Here is a 21,874-nt window from a genome sequence, read left to right on the forward strand (position 1 = left end):
GTCTTATTCATATGTTTATGTAGGATTAGCATGCTAAGCTAACAGTCTATCATCTTGTGACTTCCGCTGTGACGTCTTTCAGAGCACACAAACACTGTAAACACACCCGTCACCTACCCAGCACAGTGCTGTCAAACTATAAACACCACTGCAACAACTTATTTTTATACAGTCTATAGGCTACACACACACACAGCACGACATAGCTATGCTAACAATGCTAGGCATGCTAATTAGCTGCTAGCTGCAGTGCAGGCTGGTAAAATGGATCTACTGCATTTGTTTGTATCCACGGGTTTGTACTCCTGTCAGTGTCAGAGCCTCCATGTGAGGTGCTTGGTAAATGTGTGTTTTTAAAACTTATTTTGGGGCTGCGCTGAGAGTGACATGTGACTGCTACTTCATCACTCAGTCAGTGAGTCAGTGATGGACATTCTGGGTTATAGGGTTGGTCCATGGCAGGTCCAGCCAAACATATCAACAAACCTTTAATATTTTATGGAAGGGAAATAACATTTCTTTATTATGATAATCACTAATTTTTCTTCAGGCTGAGTGGCTGTAACCTCTCAGAGAGAAGCTGTGCAGCTCTGTCCTCAGTTCTCAGCTCCCAGTCCTCTAGTCTGAGAGAGCTGGACTTGAGTAACAACAACTTGCAAAATTCAGGAGTCAAGCTGTTGTCTGCTGGACTGGAGAGTCCACACTGTACACTGGAAACTCTCAGGTCAGGATACAGCATCTATAATTTTGTTATTTTGAACAATGAGAATAAAGCTGACTCTGAGAGAGATTTTAACAGTTGATCATTTGCATGCTGCTTTATATTCAGATCAATGTCAATTATTCTGCACAACATCTGTAGGACTCTGGTACTTATGATTAAAAAACATTGTGTTATCAATCTTTTTATATTTCAAGTCTGTCAGGATGTCTGATCACAGAGGAAGGCTGTGCTTCTCTGGCCTCAGCTCTGAACTCCAACCCCTCCCATCTGAGAGAGCTTGACCTGAGCTACAATCATCCAGGAAAGTCAGGAGAAAAACTTCTGTCTGCTGGACTGAAGGATCCACACTGGAGACTGGACACTCTCAGGTATGGACAGATAGGTGGATACTCTCAGGTAAAGAACTTTTATGCTGAACATAAAAGTTCATTCTTGATCATGGATGTAATAGTGTGAAGGTCATGTAATGTGAGTGAAACCTCTGGAAAAAGCTAGTAAGTCGACATAAAGTTATTCTTTTGTTAAACTTTCATGTTCTCATGGTGTTGTAGGAGCGTTAATAAATCAGTGAATCAGTCTTACAGTCGTAAGTTCTTGTCCCAAACAGTGACCTCTGTTTACTGCAGCTCAAAGAAACAACCAAACACTTTTAGGATAAATGAAGACATTTATTAATAGCTAAACGTCTTGAGGATACATGATAAAGCATAGATAATATAATATATACAGATAATATACAGAACATAATAAATAAAAAGAAAGTAAAATAAATAAATAAATAAATAAGACCTAGGAATGATAAAAATTAATAAAGAAAATTATTCAGTAAGAGTGGCTCGAAGTGCGTGACTCGAGGCTTAACGTGTTGTACCGGGGAATGCTGAGGGGAAAGCTAATTCAACTTCTCTAAATAATTTTTTTCATTTTAATGTTATTCGACATCAACCCTTGATCACAAAGCCATGTTAAGCCTTACTGTTGAGGTATGTCGTCGTGGTAGAGGCGTCATCTTAGCAGGTCCAGCATTGTTGATGCAGCATCACCAGCGGTGTTGCAGTGGAAGAGCCCGGATCAGCTGTGGGCTGTGGCGCATCTCAGTGGATGAATGTGCTTGAAATAAACAAATACTCTCCATACTTCCTTATCCTTTAAAACTAGACGAAATGTTCATTATACAACATGACCTAAAACACATAACAACCCAGTAACAGAACAAGCATGCTTGCCTGGGTTTAGCTGAATGTGTTAGTCAGTCCGTGGAAACAGACTGAAGTTTTATTGTGGTTGTTTACACATATAAAATCAGCACCACGGACAGCACTCATAGGGCCAGGTTACCTGAATAGATGCTATTTGTTTTGATTGTTTATGGCCTCTGCAGGTCTGTTACTGGGTTGTTATGTGTTCTAGGTCATGTTGTATAATGAACATTTGGTCTAGTTTTAAACGATAAGGAAGTATGGAGAGTATTTGTGTATTTCAAGCACATACAACGGGGCTTATAAGTCATGTGTTTGATACATGTAGACTACTGATACTTTATGATGTAGCCGAAAAATAAAACTTTAAACGTCTCCTGATTTAATTTGTGAATGAATGCTTCTTTTATCCATTATCGGATCTGTACTTTGCATTAAGGGTTAAGATGTTCAGGACTGTGTGTTTGAGAGAGAGAGAAAGCATGTCGGTAAACGCAAGTGTCGGCTGTTGTGTGTGTGTGTGTGTGTGTGTGTGTGTGTGTGTGTGTGTGTGTGTGTGTGTGTGTGTGTGTGTGTGTGCGTGCGTGCGCGCGCGGGCGCGTGTCGGTGATACAATTTTGATTTGTTTTATGTAAAGTGACAGCGGCGTGCTAATAGCTCATCTGGTTACATTACACTGGCTGTTAAAGCAGCAACGTAGTCTTTCCTGTCTCTCTTGTCTCACTTGACTTCCTCAAAAGTTTTCCCCGCGCCACTGTCTCTTATTTTCCTTAAGAATCAAAGATTGGTTACCAGAATTAAAGAACAAGCGGTTGTCCTCCTACAGTGTCCCTGAACTCATCAGAGGAGAGTCCATCTATTATTTTATTAAACATGTATTTATTGTTCATTCTAAAGAAGTTCACTTGTATCATTCAGAACTTTCTAACTTCTTGTTGTTGTTTCTTATTGTGTCTTTCAACTATTATTATTATTATAATTATTATATATTCAAACCAAATAAATGAACAGCCTTAAAGGTTCATTTATTCTCTAACTCTGAAATCTTGATATTGAATTATTGAAGTCAAGTCAGTTTTATTTATTCAGCCCCAAATCACAGATTTCCTGTTTGACTCTCTCAGAGCCTCAAGTTGGATTAAATGACACATTACAAGTTGAATTTTGTAGTTTTACTGATCTGTTAAGAGGTTACTGTAGTTATGCAGTGATGTTTAAAAGAACTTTATTACTTGTCATTGATGTTTTATTTAGATATTATTATTATTATTATTATTATTATTATTATTATCTTTATAATATTTAAAGCTAACAAATGAGCAGAGAGCAGATTTATATAATTGCATTAAAATGTTTTGCTGTCTTATAGCTGCATTTATTCTCTGATAACTTCATTTTCACCTTGAAGTAAAGTCTCCTTTAATATTGAAGTCATGACAGGCTCTATCCTCAGCACAACATGCAGAGGTCAATATTTAATATTCTGATTCATCATGTCTGAGGACATATTTGTACATCACATCTTCTTCTTCACGCCTTTTCCTCTCAGACTTCAGTGAAAGAATCCAGCAGACAGTTGAGACAGATGAGTTGCAGCCTGTTTCTGTGTCACTCTGACAAACTGAGGAACACTGCTTCATGTTGAACAGCAGTTAGGACTCATGTTGGATAGAAAATCATTCTGACTGTGTTTCTTCCTCCAGGTTGGACCATGGTGGAGAGCTCAGGTTAAAACCTGGTGTGAAGAAGTGTAAGTGTGGATTTAATTTGATTCATGACAACTAAACAGCACACAGTCAGTTTCTCTTTAAATACAAAGTTGGTTTTTGTGGTTTTTATTCATTAAAACATTACTGACAAAATGTGTCATTAAACTTTATAGAAATGAACAACAGATCAGAAGTTAAACAGAGAATAAATCCATCAGGTGTGTCAGATGATAAACTGCTGCTGTGTTGTTTCTTCTTCTCTTCATCAGATTTCTGTGAACTCACACTGGACACAAACACAGCATACAGACACCTCAAACTGTCTGACAACAACAGGAAGGTGACATATGTGGAGGAGGATCAGTCATATCCTGATCATCCAGACAGATTTGACTTCTGCTGGCCTCAGCTGCTGTGTAGAAATGGTCTGACTGGTCGCTGTTACTGGGAGGTCGAGTGGAGAAGAGGAGTTGATATATCAGTGACTTACAGAGGAATCAGCAGGAAGGGAGACAGTTATGACTGTAGGTTTGGATATAATGATCAGTCTTGGAGTCTGTTCTGCTCTGATGATGGTTACTGTGTCACTCACAATAAGAATTGCACATCCATCCCCTCCTCCTCCTCTTCCTCCTCCTCCTCCTCCTCCTCTGTCTCTAACAGAGTAGCAGTGTATGTGGACTGTCCTGCTGGCACTCTGTCCTTCTACAGAGTCTCCTCTGACACACTGATCCACCTCCACACCTTCAACACCACATTCACTCAGCCTCTGTATGCTGGGTTTGGGCTCTGGTGGTCTCATGGTTCCTCAGTGTCTCTGTGTGGTCTGTCTGAGGAAGAGTCTCCTCCTGTGTAGACAAACAGTCACACTGCTGACTGAAGACAGCTGCTGAAATCACTGTTCACTCTGTTCACCAGTGAACAACAGAAACTGGAAGTGACAGCAGCTTCCTGTGCTTAAATGTTGATGGTGGACGAGGTTTCACTCTGGTTTCATTTGGATCACTGACTGTGCTTTAATGTCAGAATATTGTTTCTATTAGAAGTAGTGAAATGATCTCCTCTGGGCTGAATTAATGTGTAAAAACTGTGTTGACTCTGATTGACTTCAGTAAAGTTTTCTTGGAGCAGCATCTAGTAGCTGTTAGTGGCTGTTAGTTATTCCATTTTATCAGGATCTTAAAGTGAAGTTTTTCCTGAAAATGTCCAGCAGACATCCCAGTCTGTTTGACATCAGCTCAGTTTGTGTTAAATCATGAACATGAACGTATGTTTCTATCTGATGTAATGTGTCTGACATGTATGTATATAATAACATGTATGGGTTGCTTTCCTTTAGTTTTTCTTGCCTCTGCAGGTGATGTAAATATTGTCTTGTAAGCTCATGTTTGCTGGGCAGCTTTGGCTGTTTTACACTTGAATAAAAATATTCATTCACTACTTATTCAGAGAACATCACTTGTTTTTTACATCGATGTGTAATGTTATACTACTTCTACTTCTACTACACTACTTGTGTTTTTCTCTCATTAGAACATTTATGACAGAATGAATTCTGGGAATTCACGATCTCACAACAAAACAGCAACACTCCTCTTCCTCCTCCTCCTCCTCTCAGCAGCTGGTGGTCACAGAGTGTAAATAGTAAACACTCCTCTGCTCTCTGTAATGCAGATAAACAGTGTTTGTTTGGTTCTGAGCTGCAGCTGATGATGAAAACTCCGACGCTCCCTGAAGAGACCTGCAGGTCGAGCGGCTGTCAGTCAGTCACAGCTGGACAGATGTTGCTTTGTTCCCGACCTCTGAAACCTTATTCATCTGAAATTATTTCTCAATGAAAACATAAAACTAACTTCCTTGTTAGTGCCACAGAAACAGAAACAAACAGTTTCCCTCTGAGCAGTAAACAGCTGTTGAAGCAGTTTTCCTCTCAGTTCTGGATTATGGAGATGTTATATATCAACATGCTGCTGCCTCCAACACACATCACAATCATAACTGGTGACGAATATGCAAAAATATAATAAATTCTCAGTGTCACTTAACACCCAAACCCAGTTAATACAGTACAAATTCCTGCACATCAGCACTGAAAAACTTTATTTAGAGTTCTCTTAACTTTTTATACATTTCCTGGAACTTTCCTGAGTAATTTGCAGGTATGTAACTGTACATTTTAGGACATTTTACAGAAGGTGGTGAAATTTTAGTACAAATTATAAGAAAAAGTATTAAGTTAGTAAGTAGACACTCATTATATTTGGGCAGTGATGGAAGAATTATTAAGATAATTTACTTAATTCACATTTAAGAAGCTGGAATCAGAGAATTTGGACATTTTCTTCTTAAAAAATGACTAAAAATTATGAATCGATCATCAAAATAGATTAATTTTATCCTTGGCAACTAATCAATTAATCGACTAATCATTGCAGCTCTACTATACAGTATACTCTAAACATAAATAGTAACTAGAAAGTCTTTTGAGACACAAATTATCACAAACAAAATGAGGAGATAAAGTTGGAATAATTAATTAAACATTAAAAGTGTATCTGAGAGAACAGAACTTATGTACTTTTACTTCAGTAAGATTTTCACTGCAGTACTTTTACCTGTAACGAAGTATTTTTATACTTGAACTAAAGGATGTGAACTCTTCTTCTGTCACTGCAGGTAGACACAGAAACAGAGAGGATGATGGGAGATTGAGTCAGTCCTGGTGTTATCAGGACATCTGGTGGCTGAAACAGTTTCTCACATCATGTGATCAAACAGACTGTAATGTGGGAAAGTCTCCATTAGGTGGAGTCACAGACCAGCTGACATCCAGGTGTGTGTGTGTGTGTGTGTGTGTGTGTGTGTGTGTGTGTGTGTGTGTGTGTGTGTGTGTGTGTGTGTGTGTTTTCTGGCTTTACTCATGTTGTGAGGACTCGCCGCCCTTTTGAGCACAAAACCATAATAAAAATTATTACATTTTAGGGTGAAAACAGGTTAAATTATTTTGTTTGTTTTGGTTTTTTAAACTTTGATGTCTTGTGTCATTTGTCTTTTCAGCCTCAGCCCCCCAACACACACACACAAACAAAACAAAACACTTTTCTAATCATCTGTGTCATTTTTCTTTATTTTCAGGTTTTATAATTTGTTAAACTGACACAAAATGAGAAGAATGTATGTGTAGAGAGGACAGTTCAAAATGTTCAAGTTGACTTTGGATGAATTCAGTCACCATGATGAGGATGATGCATTTTAAATTCACTACCGCTCTGTCTGACTTCTTCTCTGTGGCAACAGCAGCTGAGGTTCATGGGAATTGTAGTATTTAGAGCTGTCCACCAAACTGACAGAAACAAACCAGACTTGTCAGAAGCAAAGTTGAAATAATAGAAATTGATGTTTATAACATAAACATACGTCATCGTAACATCATCCAGGAGAGTCCTGAGTTTCTGTGTTGAGTCACAATGAGGAAATCGTTTAAAAAATGTGATTTTAAAGAAAGTTTTAAAAAAGTGACACCAATAAAGTTGACTTTGTTCTGAAGCTGCAGGTTTCTTTTGTCCTCTTTCTGCTGACTAACATATCCGACCTCAGTCTGTGGGTGATGGTGGTCTTTCCTGTTGAATTATTAAGGCGGCGCCCCCGCCTTCACCTCTGGCCAGCGGTGACATTTACACCCAGCGGTGTCACTTCAAAGCAGCGCTGAGGCCCGGCTCCTGGATCCGGTTTCACCCCGCGGTGCTGCGTTCAAAGTCAGCAGGGATATTTAAGTCACACAGAAACATGATCCTGCAGAGAGACAGGGAGGAAACAGAACATGCTCGAAAAAAACCCATCCTTCTTTTCTTCTAAACACTGTATTTTATCATACGTTAGACCAATTTTGTCAAATTTGACCCATTTGTACATTCGAGAGCAGTAAAAACAACCTCAACAGCTTTTCTTTCAGCCTGAAATTTTATGACTTTTCTGAAAGTGACCCAGAATATACAAACATGGAAAAAACTGTTTTCCTGGTTAACTTTGAATGTATTTATCCAAAGAATGTTGTTGCATTCTCCACATTCAATAAAATTCCTTGAAACCATGATGTCTGTCATGTTTTAGGAAACATCGGATCAGTATATTGTGTGATTGTGAAATTTTTTTCTCCATAAACAACGAAAGAATAAACTCTCTCTGCTCTCTGAAAGCTTCATTAGGGATTTATTATTAGTTTATTAATGACTGATGAGATGTTTATGAGTGAAAAATACACTTGTGGTTCAGACGTTTGGTACAGAGACTCATTATGAGGAGAAACTGTGAAAGTTAGAATATGAACAGGATGTAAAGGGTTAAATCTGTTTAAACAAACACTGAAGGTGAAACAACAACATGCAAACGTTTCTCTGGATAAATCTAATATGTAAAGGTTTTATCTACAGAGGAGAGAGGGAAGTGAGGATTGTTATCTGGTGTTCCTGCAGTTCATCAGATCAGTCCTGTTCATTTCTTCCATAAACAAAGTCAGCTGACCGTCTGAAACTCTGCTGGTTGTTAAAGCCGACATGAGAAACATCAACAGTAAGCTGGGGCAGCGGTGGCCTAAAGGTTACAGAAGCCAGCCTGTGACCAGACCAGCAGGATAAATCTGTGCCCCCTCATCACCATCACTGAGGTGCCCTTGAGCAAGGCCTTCAACCCCAGCTGCTCCAGTGAAGCTGCTCAGTGGCAGCAGGTCAGACTGTGGTTGTACTGGGCAGCTTTCCGTGTGAATGTGTGTAACTGTGTGTGATCAGGGTGTTCCTGCAAAAGAGAGAATAAATAAAGGTTAAAAATAAAAGTGTTGGTTTCAGCAACACAGAGAGAGGAGAGTTTGTTTCTACACACAAGGAGAAATAAATCAGAGATGTATTTCTCCAGTCGGAGGAGCAGCAGATGCACAGTGATGATGTGGCTCTTCTTGCTATTTTCAAAAACTAAAGTTTGTAAGCAACAAGTTTGGATCTTTCCTCCGTAAAGTCCTGCTCACATCGGCATTTGGAATCGTCACATTTTGAGGTTCATTCATTTATTCCAATGGACTCTCAAAGAAAATCTGTGAAAACTTTTACCTGTGAATTCATGCAAACAAACAACAAGCCGCCCTGACCAAGCGGCAACCTCCGGGGCTGTAAAATGAAGCCAAAAACTGCAGTTCCTTGAACGGCCACTTGAGGCTCCAAAAGCAAGTCAATCCCCATAGACCTCCATGTTAAAATGTCCAACTTTACAGCCGAAATAAACATGTTTACAGTCTGGTACAAACAACGGTTTTGGTCTCTGTAGCTAATTTCCTCTTTCATGACAACTGTACGGGGGGTGAATTTCTTTTTATAACTCAGCCGTAAAGTTATGCATAATGAAGGACATGGCTGCTTTGAGTGACAGGTCCGCCAGCCGCTAGGTGGCTTGTTTCAGCCGTTCGGCCCCTCTTTTCCCATTTTTGGTTGGCTGGGAGTTGGGCAGCGTCACGCACTGCCAAGATGGCGACAGCTGGAGCGGATCGCTTTGAGCTTCAAAACCGCTCTTCAGAAACCAACAGGTGATGTCATGGTAACTACGTCCATATTATTATACAGTCTATGCTCCTGACCGAGCTGATCGACCTGCGAGCAGACTGAGTCCAAAATGGAGGAAGCTATTGTAGCTTATTAGCTGTGTTGCTAACATCCAGTTTTATTGAACGTCCTCTGTCGGAGTTAAAACTGTTTTACACACAGTAATTGACGGGAGGCCATGATACTAATATGATTTTACAATAAACTGCGTGAACTTATTGTTCAGTTAGCAACCAAGCTAAGCTAACAAATTTGAACAGTGAAAAACCCGAGAAAGGAGGAAAAAAGTCCAGGACTTTTATCTTGAACAGAGTCTGATATGTTGTAATTTAAGATCTGAGTGTTGTTGATAAACCTAAAGAAACAATTTGTTTACTGATTGTTAGCTTTTACTGTATGAAATTTTGAAGAAAATGTCAAGAGGAAGTAAACAGAGAGAAAATAGAGAGAAACTATCAGAGCTAATGTGACTGACCAGCGCTAACGAGTTAGCTTGTCAGCTACAGCAGGTCATTAACAGCCCTGGGAATCAGCGCTAATGTCAGCAAGCTAGGCTAACTACGGTAGCTTCAACTTTCTAAGTGTAACCCAACACAAACGTAAAAGCACAAGGATCCTCCCAGATGTTGAACTTTATAAAAGGAAAGACGACTTAAATCACTTCAGTTTTCCAAATGGGGAAAATTTTAACCAAATTTCCAGAAAATCTGCAAGAAAATGTTCTTAATTCTTATTTCCATCCACAAGGAGTCGGGCTAATCAAGAAAAATAGCAGGTGAATTTATTAACTGTATCACAGCAAGCTTATTAGCTTCATTTTAGATTCATTTTCCCCCTTTGGTAACTTTTTATTGATGAAATGGTGAACAAAAAGTCAGGAAGAGCTAAAATAGCGGGTTAGCGGTTAGCTCATCAGCTACCGCAGGTCACTAACGAGTCGTCACTTTGTCATGAAGACTCTTGACCCAAATATTTAGCGGATTCCTTTCGCTGGACCACTTTCTGGTGTGACCAGGCCTTGATGCCAAAAGGCATTATGGGGAATGTAGGAAAGCACGACCTGAAGGAGATAAAGTCTGAGCATCAGCAGAGGATAAAAGCTAAATATTCTGACCATGAGGACTTTCAGAGCTAAAAATAAAACTCCTGCTGTTTTGCTGAGATGCTTCAGATAAAACTGACCTCTGTTAAATTATCACGTTAACGTCTGTGAGCCGCTGACCTCGTCGTGTTTTACAGATAACAGAGTTGAAGGTTCGGTGAAAATATGCAAATCACTGAGAGAGGAAGCCGAGTCAGATGGAGGATAAGAGGCTGAAATGAGAGGGAGGATTAAAAAGCTGCACAGCTGCTCAGTCTGTCATTAGCTGCTGCTAAACACAACCAGGAGCTCAGAGCTGATGTTTGAGGTTCAACTCAGTCTGGACTCGAACTGAGGAGGATTTATTCCAACATTAGAGTCAGCCAGTGGTGGAGGAAGTGTTCAGATCCTTTACTGCAGTTTATTCAAAGATATGAGCACCAGAATATAAATATAGACCTGGAAATGTGCAGAATAATGTGTGAAAACCATGTGAGAGCTCTGTCCACGGGTAAACAAACTGTTAAATCTCTTCTTCGTCCTCTTTTCAGTCGGCAAACAACAAAACTGCATCACAGCATCACAAACATCCACTGAGAATCCAGGACAAACAGCTCAGTGACCAGAATAAAATGTTAGCATTGAATGTTTCTACAAATCACAGATACGCTGAATCTCTACGTTTCATATCAACATTCCTACTATACGTATCACAGGGGAAGTGACATAGTTTTGATGACATCTATATGGACTTTCTTTATTACGAGGAGGCAGGTTGGGTGGTTGGCTGGGGGTTAGATGTCACTACCCAACTGACATAATCAGGTATTTTTAGCAAGACGTTGAGACATCTTTCCCTAAACTTAACCAGACCTTAACCACAGCGTTGTCACAACATAAAACTTAATTATTCAGCTGATAATGACCATTTAATGCGGCATTAAATGAACGTTGAAACATAAAGATTCAACATATCCGTGGTTTGCAGGAAAGTACAATGCAAACATTTTATTCTGGCGACTGAGTTGTACAAACAGCATAATGTAAACGCAGGTTAATGACTGCAGCTCTGTATGTTGATCAGTCACTGAGAAGACGCGACATTAAGTCACTCAGACCTTCACTGAGCAGCTTATTTAGTAAGATTCAAACACTCTGGATGAGTTTTTGTGGGAGAAAGTCACAGTTTCAGTTTGGACGGTTGAATCGGAGAGAAACAGCTGAGCTGAGAAACCCCAAAGATCTCAAACTGCTCCCACAATCCTCTCTGTTACCTGTCCCTGTATGACCCTCCTCTCCTCCGTCGGCTCCCTGCTGTCGAGCTTTGAGCTGATAATTTGTTCATTTCCATATTTTGAAAAGCAGCTTCCTGTTTTACAGCCGCAGCAGCAGAAACACCTGCAGAGAGGAGTTAAAGAGCGACAGGAGCTCTCACTCCTCTCTCTTCTTAATATCTGCTGCATGTTTTATATGTGTCCTGCGACCTTTGACCTCTGAACCTCTGGTTTCTGGCTCTCTGCAGGTGAAACTTTTTATTTATTTTAGTGTTTTTACCTCTGTGACCTCTGTTCGACCTTGTGTTTTCATTACCCAGAATGCTCGAGTTCATCTCGCTGTAATATCTGTCTCAATTATCCCGAACAGAGTCCGCAGATTTATCAGCCTGGAGACGATCCAGCTGAGAGTGAACGCTGCCTCCTCTGATCTGCTGCCAAACATCTGATCAGTGTTTCCTCTGATATCTCTGATTACTGTGAGAGCAGCAGCCGCTCATTCCTCTCTGAGACTAGAAATACAGCGAACTGTGTCTGTTTGGTGCTGAGCAGGTAGTGCACAGTGACGTTTTACAGCTTTTTTCCTCTGAAAACAGCTGCCTGCTGCAGCCTGAAACGACGCTATGAGACGCTGAGAGTGAACCAAAACAGTAAAGTTGCAGCCGGACAGATAAACAACGAGCTGAAACTCACTACACAGAGCCAAAGTCATGACATCACTTCCTGTCTAGCTTCTGTAACTCAACACAATTTCTCATTCAGCTTTTCTTTCATCGGTCTGAATGAAGCTGAAGTTTACTTTCCTGCTGCTCGGCTCCACTACAGCAGCTGCTGTCAGACATTTAAACCTTTGTGAAAGTTAAAGATTGCAACCCACTGTGGCCCAGATCAGGCTCACCCCCGACACTTCATCCGGCCTGCATACCGTAGGAATGATGGTACTTGGGCGGTCCGTTCCTGTTTCCCAGATCTGGACCACAAGCAAACTGTTTGTCAACCAAGAACAAAACCAGATAAACCAGAACTGGCCCACATCCAGGATGCACATACCTACACATACCTATTTGGGCCATATTTGCTATTTTACTTCCATTTTGTCCGGACCAGAAGAAGACCAGCAGTGCTGCATCGTTGCCTGAAGTAGCCCACCTCCATGTGCTACCTGGATACGGACGCTGATCCAACCGTAGAATCTAATGGACTATTTTTTTAGTGGAAGCAATAAAATCATATTAAATTAATATTTTGTGTCAAATGATTGATTTCTTTAGTAAATAGACGTGTAATAAGCAGGATAATGTACAGCGAGCGTCATTATTGCCAAATGAACCCTGACAGGGTGATGCAGGACAGGTCGGGGTTGATTTGGCATTAATGACGCTCGCTGTACATTATCCCTGATATCAAACTCCTGCAGTCACTGTTGCTGTTTGCAGCTGTAATCTGAGCTGTTGAACGACTTCTATCTGTCCTGCTGTTATTACAGACATGTCTGAACTCATCGTCAGTCCTCCACTTGTCTCCTCTGTTGAACCGTGACGTTCAGCCTGCGAACCTCTAAGACTTCTGGGAAACGATGTTCATTAATTAAAGGCCGCTTCCTCTAAAGGATCTCTGAGTGTTCGCTCCTCCTCACAAACACAGACCTTCATCATCATCCATCGTCACTCATCTCTGCTTGGTGACGTCCCATCTGAAGGTGCTACCTACTGACACTTTGACCTCTGACCTCCAGTACACACTCTGACCTCAGCTGTTAGTGTCAAGCAGCCAATCAAAGCCCCCCGTCAGGGGACATGACTCCATGTTGAGGCGGGACCAGGACGTCCCAGACGGCGAGGAAACGGGGACGGACACTCCGTCCTCCCTCACGCTGCATTCACTGACTATCGGGAGAAACAGGAAAACTGGAACTCGTTCTGTTCACGACTCAAATTCAGATTTTTTGTGCACAAATTAAAAATGTGCATAAATAACAAAACACGCAGAGCAAAACATCTACAGAAGTCATTTAATTTTTTTATGTTTGTTGATTTATGTAAAACATACAACTTCTCAATTTTCACACAGCTGCAGTGTGAGAATATGAATATCTGTTTATGTAAATATAAGTTCTTTTATTGTTTAATTTCATCAGAAAATTCATGATCTTTTCCTTTTTTAACCTTTAAAAAAATGTTTTCTGGCGCTCCCTCTGGTGGGAGAATTAAACGCTGGAAAAATAATAATAATAAAATTATAAATCAATGAAACAATAAATAAATACAATATATTAATAACAATAACAATAATAATGAGATTCAGATTCACTGAGAAATTAAAAAACAGAACTAGAACGAGCCAAACGGATGAAAAGAATAAATAAAATACAAAGAAACAATAAAGCAGCAGGTCAATAATAACACACACACACACACGCACGCACACACAAACACACACACACACAGAAGGAGTTCAGCTCTGCTCTCCATCTGCTGTCTGAGCGGCTCCACAAATAAACAGCAAAAACCACAAAAAACTCCTCCATCATCCACCCATCAGTCCTCCTCTTCCTCCTCCTCTTCCTCCTCCTCCTCCTCCTCTTCCTCCTCCTCTTCCTCCTCCTCTGTTTTCAGTCTCTAAATGTCAGCATGTAGATTCATTTTTTTTACATTTTAAACACATTTCTCTCAGCAGTGAACCAAACTGTGCAAAACCTTTTACTGATTTTACACAAAATATCCTCACTGACCAAAGTTTAATATAAAAAACACCTCAAGCTATATGTAGTTTAATAGTTGATAGTGTATAAATGTGTATATTGTGTTTATATGTAGTTTAATAGTTGATAGTGTATAAATGTGTATATAGTGTTTATGTAGTTTAATGGTTGATAGTGTATAAATGTGTATATTGTGTTTATGTAGTTTAATGGTTGATAGTATATAAATGTGTATATTGTGTTTATGTAGTTTAATGGTTGATAGTGTATAAATGTGTATATTGTGTTTATGTAGTTTAATAGTTGATAGTGTATAAATGTGTGTATTGTGTTTATATGTAGTTTAATGGTTGATAGTGTATAAATGTGTATATTGTGTTTATATGTAGTTTAATGGTTGATAGTGTATAAATGTGTATATTGTGTTTATGTAGTTTAATGGTTGATAGTGTATAAATGTGTATATTGTGTTTATGTAGTTTAATGGTTGATAGAGTATAAATGTGTATATAGTGTTTATGTAGTTTAATGGTTGATAGTATATAAATGTGTATATTGTGTTTATGTAGTTTAATGGTTGATAGTGTATAAATGTGTATATTGTGTTTATGTAGTTTAATAGTTGATAGTGTATAAATGTGTGTATTGTGTTTATATGTAGTTTAATGGTTGATAGTGTATAAATGTGTATATTGTGTTTATGTAGTTTAATGGTTGATAGTGTATAAATGTGTATATTGTGTTTATGTAGTTTAATGGTTGATAGTGTATAAATGTGTATATTGTGTTTATGTAGTTTAATAGTTGATAGTGTATAAATGTGTGTATTGTGTTTATATGTAGTTTAATGGTTGATAGTGTATAAATGTGTATATTGTGTTTATATGTAGTTTAATGGTTGATAGTGTATAAATGTGTATATTGTGTTTATGTAGTTTAATGGTTGATAGTGTATAAATGTGTATATTGTGTTTATGTAGTTTAATGGTTGATAGAGTATAAATGTGTATATTGTGTTTATGTAGTTTAATGGTTGATAGAGTATAAATGTGTATATAGTGTTTATGTAGTTTAATGGTTGATAGTGTATAAATGTGTATATTGTGTTTATATGTAGTTTAATGGTTGATCGTGTATAAATGTGTATATTGTGTTTATGTAGTTTAATGGTTGATAGTGTATAAATGTGTATATTGTGTTTATGTAGTTTAATGGTTGATAGTGTATAAATGTGTATATTGTGTTTATGTAGTTTAATGGTTGATAGTGTATAAATGTGTATATTGTGTTTATGTAGTTTAATGGTTGATAGTATATAAATGTGTATATTGTGTTTATGTAGTTTAATAGTTGATAGTGTATAAATGTGTGTATTGTGTTTATATGTAGTTTAATGGTTGATAGTGTATAAATGTGTATATTGTGTTTATGTAGTTTAATGGTTGATAGTGTATAAATGTGTATATTGTGTTTATGTAGTTTAATGGTTGATAGTGTATAAATGTGTATATTGTGTTTATGTAGTTTAATGGTTGATAGTGTATAAATGTGTATATTGTGTTTATGTAGTTTAATGGTTGATAGTGTATAAATGTGTATATTGTGTTTATGTAGTTTAATGGTTGATAGTATATAAATGTGTATATTGTGTTTATGTAGTTTAATAGTTGATAGTGTATAAATGTGTATATTGTGTTTATATGTAGTTTAATGGTTGATAGAGTATAAATGTGTATATTGTGTTTATGTAGTTTAATGGTTGATAGAGTATAAATGTGTATATAGTGTTTATGTAGTTTAATGGTTGATAGTGTATAAATGTGTATATTGTGTTTATATGTAGTTTAATGGTTGATAGTGTATAAATGTGTATATTGTGTTTATGTAGTTTAATGGTTGATAGTGTATAAATGTGTATATTGTGTTTATATGTAGTTTAATAGTTGATAGTGTATAAATGTGTATATTGTGTTTATGTAGTTTAATGGTTGATAGTATATAAATGTGTATATTGTGTTTATGTAGTTTAATGGTTGATAGTGTATAAATGTGTATATTGTGTTTATGTAGTTTAATGGTTGATAGTATATAAATGTGTATATTGTGTTTATGTAGTTTAATGGTTGATAGTATATAAATGTGTATATTGTGTTTATGTAGTTTAATGGTTGATAGTATATAAATGTGTATATTGTGTTTATGTAGTTTAATGGTTGATAGTGTATAAATGTGTATATTGTGTTTATATGTAGTTTAATGGTTGATAGTGTATAAATGTGTATATTGTGTTTATATGTAGTTTAATGGTTGATAGTGTATAAATGTGTATATTGTGTTTATATGTAGTTTAATGGTTGATAGTGTATAAATGTGTATATTGTGTTTATATGTAGTTTAATGGTTGATAGTGTATAAATGTGTATATTGTGTTTATGTAGTTTAATGGTTGATAGTGTATAAATGTGTATATTGTGTTTATATGTAGTTTAATGGTTGATAGTGTATAAATGTGTATATTGTGTTTATATGTAGTTTAATGGTTGATAGAGTATAAATGTGTATATTGTGTTTATGTAGTTTAATGGTTGATAGTGTATAAATGTGTATATTGTGTTTATATGTAGTTTAATGGTTGATAGAGTATAAATGTGTATATTGTGTTTATGTAGTTTAATGGTTGATAGTGTATAAATGTGTATATTGTGTTTATATGTAGTTTAATGGTTGATAGTGTATAAATGTGTATATTGTGTTTATGTAGTTTAATGGTTGATAGTGTATAAATGTGTATATTGTGTTTATATGTAGTTTAATAGTTGATAGTGTATAAATGTGTATATTGTGTTTATGTAGTTTAATGGTTGATAGTATATAAATGTGTATATTGTGTTTATGTAGTTTAATGGTTGATAGTGTATAAATGTGTATATTGTGTTTATGTAGTTTAATGGTTGATAGTATATAAATGTGTATATTGTGTTTATGTAGTTTAATGGTTGATAGTATATAAATGTGTATATTGTGTTTATGTAGTTTAATGGTTGATAGTATATAAATGTGTATATTGTGTTTATGTAGTTTAATGGTTGATAGTATATAAATGTGTATATTGTGTTTATATGTAGTTTAATGGTTGATAGTGTATAAATGTGTATATTGTGTTTATATGTAGTTTAATGGTTGATAGTATATAAATGTGTATATTGTGTTTATGTAGTTTAATGGTTGATAGTGTATAAATGTGTATATTGTGTTTATATGTAGTTTAATGGTTGATAGTGTATAAATGTGTATATTGTGTTTATATGTAGTTTAATGGTTGATAGTGTATAAATGTGTATATTGTGTTTATATGTAGTTTAATGGTTGATAGTGTATAAATGTGTATATTGTGTTTATGTAGTTTAATGGTTGATAGTGTATAAATGTGTATATTGTGTTTATATGTAGTTTAATGGTTGATAGTGTATAAATGTGTATATTGTGTTTATATGTAGTTTAATGGTTGATAGAGTATAAATGTGTATATTGTGTTTATATGTAGTTTAATGGTTGATAGTGTATAAATGTGTATATTGTGTTTATATGTAGTTTAATGGTTGATAGAGTATAAATGTGTATATTGTGTTTATGTAGTTTAATGGTTGATAGTGTATAAATGTGTATATTGTGTTTATGTAGTTTAATGGTTGATAGTGTATAAATGTGTATATTGTGTTTATGTAGTTTAATGGTTGATAGTGTATAAATGTGTATATAGTGTAAATACAGTCAGATGTGTAGCTCTCTAGAACGTACTACAGTGTATCTACAGGAACGAGTCATAGAAAAGCAGCAGGAAGCTTTCATCTTGTGTTTTGGTTGAATATAGATGTATTTCAGTGTGAATACATGTTAGTGTTTAAACATAAACTGACGAGTTTGGAAGTGAGGATGTAAACATGTAGTGACTGAAAGCTTTCTGTGTGAATCTGACTGTGTGAAGAGTTTGAACATGTGGACTCAGTATTGATCCCTGCAGGTATCTGACGGTAAAGAAAAGGGGGAAACAGGGTTTAAGAGGTTAAATTAAAGAAACTTCTGAGAAGAGAAGAGGAGGTGAAACATCTGCAGCTGTTAGAGGAAATAATCTGAGAGCAAATGTTCCATAAACACATGAGAGGAAACTGAAGCAGCCAGGCCTGACGCTAACACCGCTACTGTACGTGTGTGTGTGTGTGTGTGTGTGTGTGAATGGTTTCCAGACCAGCTCCCATTAAAAACCATCAGATTTAACTCCAGAAACACAGAGAGGCCTCGAACACACCACACTGTAAAAAATGTCTACAACCACCAACAGACTGATTCAAGTCGGAGCCGCTAACGTCACAAAATACAAGATTTTCTTAAAGTCTTGAGACATTTTTATCTTTTTTGCACAGTATAACATGTTTTGGAACTTTTTTGACATTCTTGAACATTTCTGCTTTTGAAGAATAAAAACATTTCTTCCTCCTACATCATCTCCTTCAGTTGAATAGAGTCTGTGTGTATTAGAGTGTGTGTGTGTGTGTGTGTGTTTACCTGTATATCTTTGTGAGGACCAGTTTGAGTTTTAAACCCTGTTATTGAGTCATTCGTCACTTTAGGACAAACATTCAAATGGTAGTTTTTTTCTGACTTGGTTTTAAAGTTGATTTTATTGTAGCTGCAGCCACAGACACACCAGCAGACTGATACTTTGGTTGATTATTTTCATTATTGATTAATCTGTCAATTATTTTCTTGATTATGAAATTAGTTGTTTGGTCCTAAAATGTCAGAAAATGCTGAAAAATGTCCAAAACCTGAGATGACGTCTTCAAATGTCTTGTTTTGTCCACAAAGATATTCAGTTTACTGTCACAGACTAAAGAAAATATTCACATTTAAAAAGCTGGAATAGAAGAATTTTGGTATTTTATTCGTTGTGTCAGCACTCAGTCACAGTTCTGTTGCTGTATTGAGTTCAGCTTGTTGACTTCTTTCTTTTAGGGCCCAGTTTAATCACTTTTTCTTTGCTTTTTTATCATTTTTGGGGGTAAATATAAACCCACCTGTTTCCTTTGTTTTGCTGTCAATTAGAATTGAGTTTATGTTCAGTTTAGAGCTGCAATGATTAGTTGATTAATGCATTAGTTGCCAACTATTAAATTAATTGCCAACTATTTGGATAATCAATTAATCACTTTGAGTTAATTTTAACAAAAAAATTCTCTGATTGCAGCTTCTTAAATGTGAATATTTCCTGGTTTCTTTAGTCTCTGTGACAGTAAACTGACATTTGATGACGTCATCTCGGGCTTCAGGAAACACTGATCCACATTTTTCACCATATTCTGACATTTTATAGACCAATCAACTAACCGAGAAAATAACTGACAGATCAATCAATAATGAAAATGATCGTTAGGTGCAGCTCTTGCTCAGTTGAAGGTTTATGCATTTGGTAGTGATGGTAAAGATCAAAGTAAGAAGTTAAAGAGATGCCAGAGACGAGAGGTGCAAACTCGTCCTCAGAGTCATAACTCAGTCAGATCTGAACACACAGACACATGAAACACATATTGATATTATTCAGTGTGATTTACACCTCCTGAGGATCATTATCTCTGATGTCATCACTAATAAACCTCCATAAATCCACTTACAAACCAGAGAAGAACCTAAAGTTGTCTGTACATCATGTTAAACTGCAGACAGGAGCTGCTAACAGCTGATTCACATGACTTTTAATGGAGACAAAATGTAAACAAATATGGCCACAGCTCACTGAATGCAAGTAACACTTCCTGTTTACATCCTACAAAGTGTTTTATAAATGTTCCAACACTGAGAGTGAGATTATCCCCCAATCAGAGTCAGACCAGGAACAAAACCCATACACATATATACACATATTCATATTCATATATATTTAAACTGTTGAAAACCAGTCGACATGCAGACAAAAACCTCTGTTATCACAGTTATGTGTGTGTGTGTGTGTGTGTGTGTGTGTGTGTGTGTGTGTGTGTGTGTGTGTGTGTGTGTGTTAAATTCTCCTCCTCGTCCAACCATGAAGGTTTCATTAGAGGCAGCAGCTGAGCATGACGTCGACGCCCACGACTGATCTCACCATGACACCCAGGAAGAGAGCGACCCCCCCCCCCCCCGAAACCCCGACAGAGACAGAGGTTACAGTCCTCTGCTGTTAGAGCAACGATCCACTTCTTACAGTCTGATCTGTTTCCTGTTGCACTTCAACCGAAGATGAAATGAATCAACATCAATAAGTCCTTTAAATTAAATACAAAATACAGCATCAATTCATTTCCTGCATAACGACACATAGAAGAGTTGTTATGATGTAAAGTGAAGGTTTGAGTTCAAGGAAAGATCATGATTAGGGTTAAAAAGCTGTGATTTTCTACCTCAGGTGTTTTCAGGTGTTTTATGGGAAAAAAGTGTTATGAAGCAGGTGAGACCATGTGTGCTTGTCTTTTGTTTATTGAGCCAGTAGCTCATCTGTAGCTAAGTGACTAAGTACATTTACTCAAAACTATACTGAAGTACAGTTTTGAGGTACTTGTACTTTACTTGAGTATTTCCATGTGATGCTACTTTCTACATTTCAGAGGGAAATATTGTACTTTCTACTCCACTACATTTATTTGACAGCTTTAGTTACTTTTCAGATGAAGATTTGACACAATGGATAATATAACAAGCTTTTAAAATACAACACATTGTTAAAGATGAAACCAGTGGTTTCCAACCTTTTTGGCTTTTGACGTCTTACAAAAAGCAGTGTGTAGTCGGGGTCACATTTCACATGTCTATGAGTTGTTAACAGCTCCACCAAATAGTGATTTTTCCCTCTAAACTTCTCACATGCTTTCATTTCAATAAATGTTCAAATGATCCAATATTTCAGCAAAAATCAAAGATTAGAGAAAAAGTATTACACGTGTTGTTTTGGGGTGTTTCCTGAAACGTCATTTTTTCTCTTTGACAACAAGTGTTTTGTTTTGTTTTGTTTTTTTGTAATTGAGTTGTAATTTGTGTAGACAAGAGTAGTGATAGTAGAAATATGTAGCTAGTTTAGGGCAAATTTACACCCTTCACACCACTCATCCACATCCCAACTATTTTCACTGTCTCTCTGACTCTGCAGCTCCTCTCGGCTTTACGGAGCTTTATAGTGAGTTTCAGCTCATTGTTTATCTGTCCGGCTGCAACTTTACTGTTCTGGTTCACTCTCAGCGTCTCATAGCGTCGTTTTGAGCCGCAGCAGGCAGCTGTTTACAGAGAAAAAAGCTGTTAAAAGCCGCTGAACACTACCTGCTCAGCACCAAACGGCAAACAGACACAGTTAGCTGTAGACTAGCTGGTGAACATAGTGGAGCATTTAGCAGCTAAAGAGTCAGATATTTCCCTCAGGAGTTGGTAGAGAGTAAAAACAGAGCTAAAAGAGAGTGAATATTGGACTTACATTCACCAGGTGGACAGAAACACGACTCCACATGAATGATAATGTTGCTCCGTAACTGCTGGATGTGGAAACAAGTTCAACATATCAACTTAAAAGGTGATGAAATATC

At 37.0% G+C, this 21,874-nt stretch overlaps 1 protein-coding gene and 1 long non-coding RNA gene across 7 annotated transcripts in view; both read left to right on the forward strand.

The window, feature by feature from the left end:
* LOC137169671 (NACHT, LRR and PYD domains-containing protein 3-like) overlaps positions 1 to 21,874 on the forward strand; it is a 243,019-nt gene that overhangs the window by 76,936 nt on the left and 144,209 nt on the right. For 3 of the 6 annotated variants that reach the window (XM_067572971.1, XM_067572975.1, XM_067572977.1), the window contains 4 exons: positions 551 to 724; positions 919 to 1,092; positions 3,627 to 3,673; positions 3,902 to 5,076. The exons of the other annotated variants lie outside the window; for them this stretch is intronic. In XM_067572971.1, coding sequence (XP_067429072.1) covers positions 551 to 724; positions 919 to 1,092; positions 3,627 to 3,673; positions 3,902 to 4,488 — 982 coding nt within the window. In that variant the 3' untranslated portion in view covers positions 4,489 to 5,076. Of the gene's footprint in view, positions 1 to 550; positions 725 to 918; positions 1,093 to 3,626; positions 3,674 to 3,901; positions 5,077 to 21,874 lie in introns of those variants that run through there. 6 annotated transcript variants of the gene reach the window in all.
* On the forward strand, positions 9,168 to 12,359 carry LOC137169183 (uncharacterized). Its single transcript, XR_010924410.1, has 2 exons — positions 9,168 to 12,051; positions 12,169 to 12,359. It is a non-coding gene; the product is annotated as an uncharacterized lncRNA (long non-coding RNA).

The sequence above is a fragment of the Thunnus thynnus genome, chromosome 18, assembly GCF_963924715.1.
Source record: "Thunnus thynnus chromosome 18, fThuThy2.1, whole genome shotgun sequence".
Classification (NCBI taxonomy): Eukaryota; Metazoa; Chordata; class Actinopteri; order Scombriformes; family Scombridae; genus Thunnus; species Thunnus thynnus.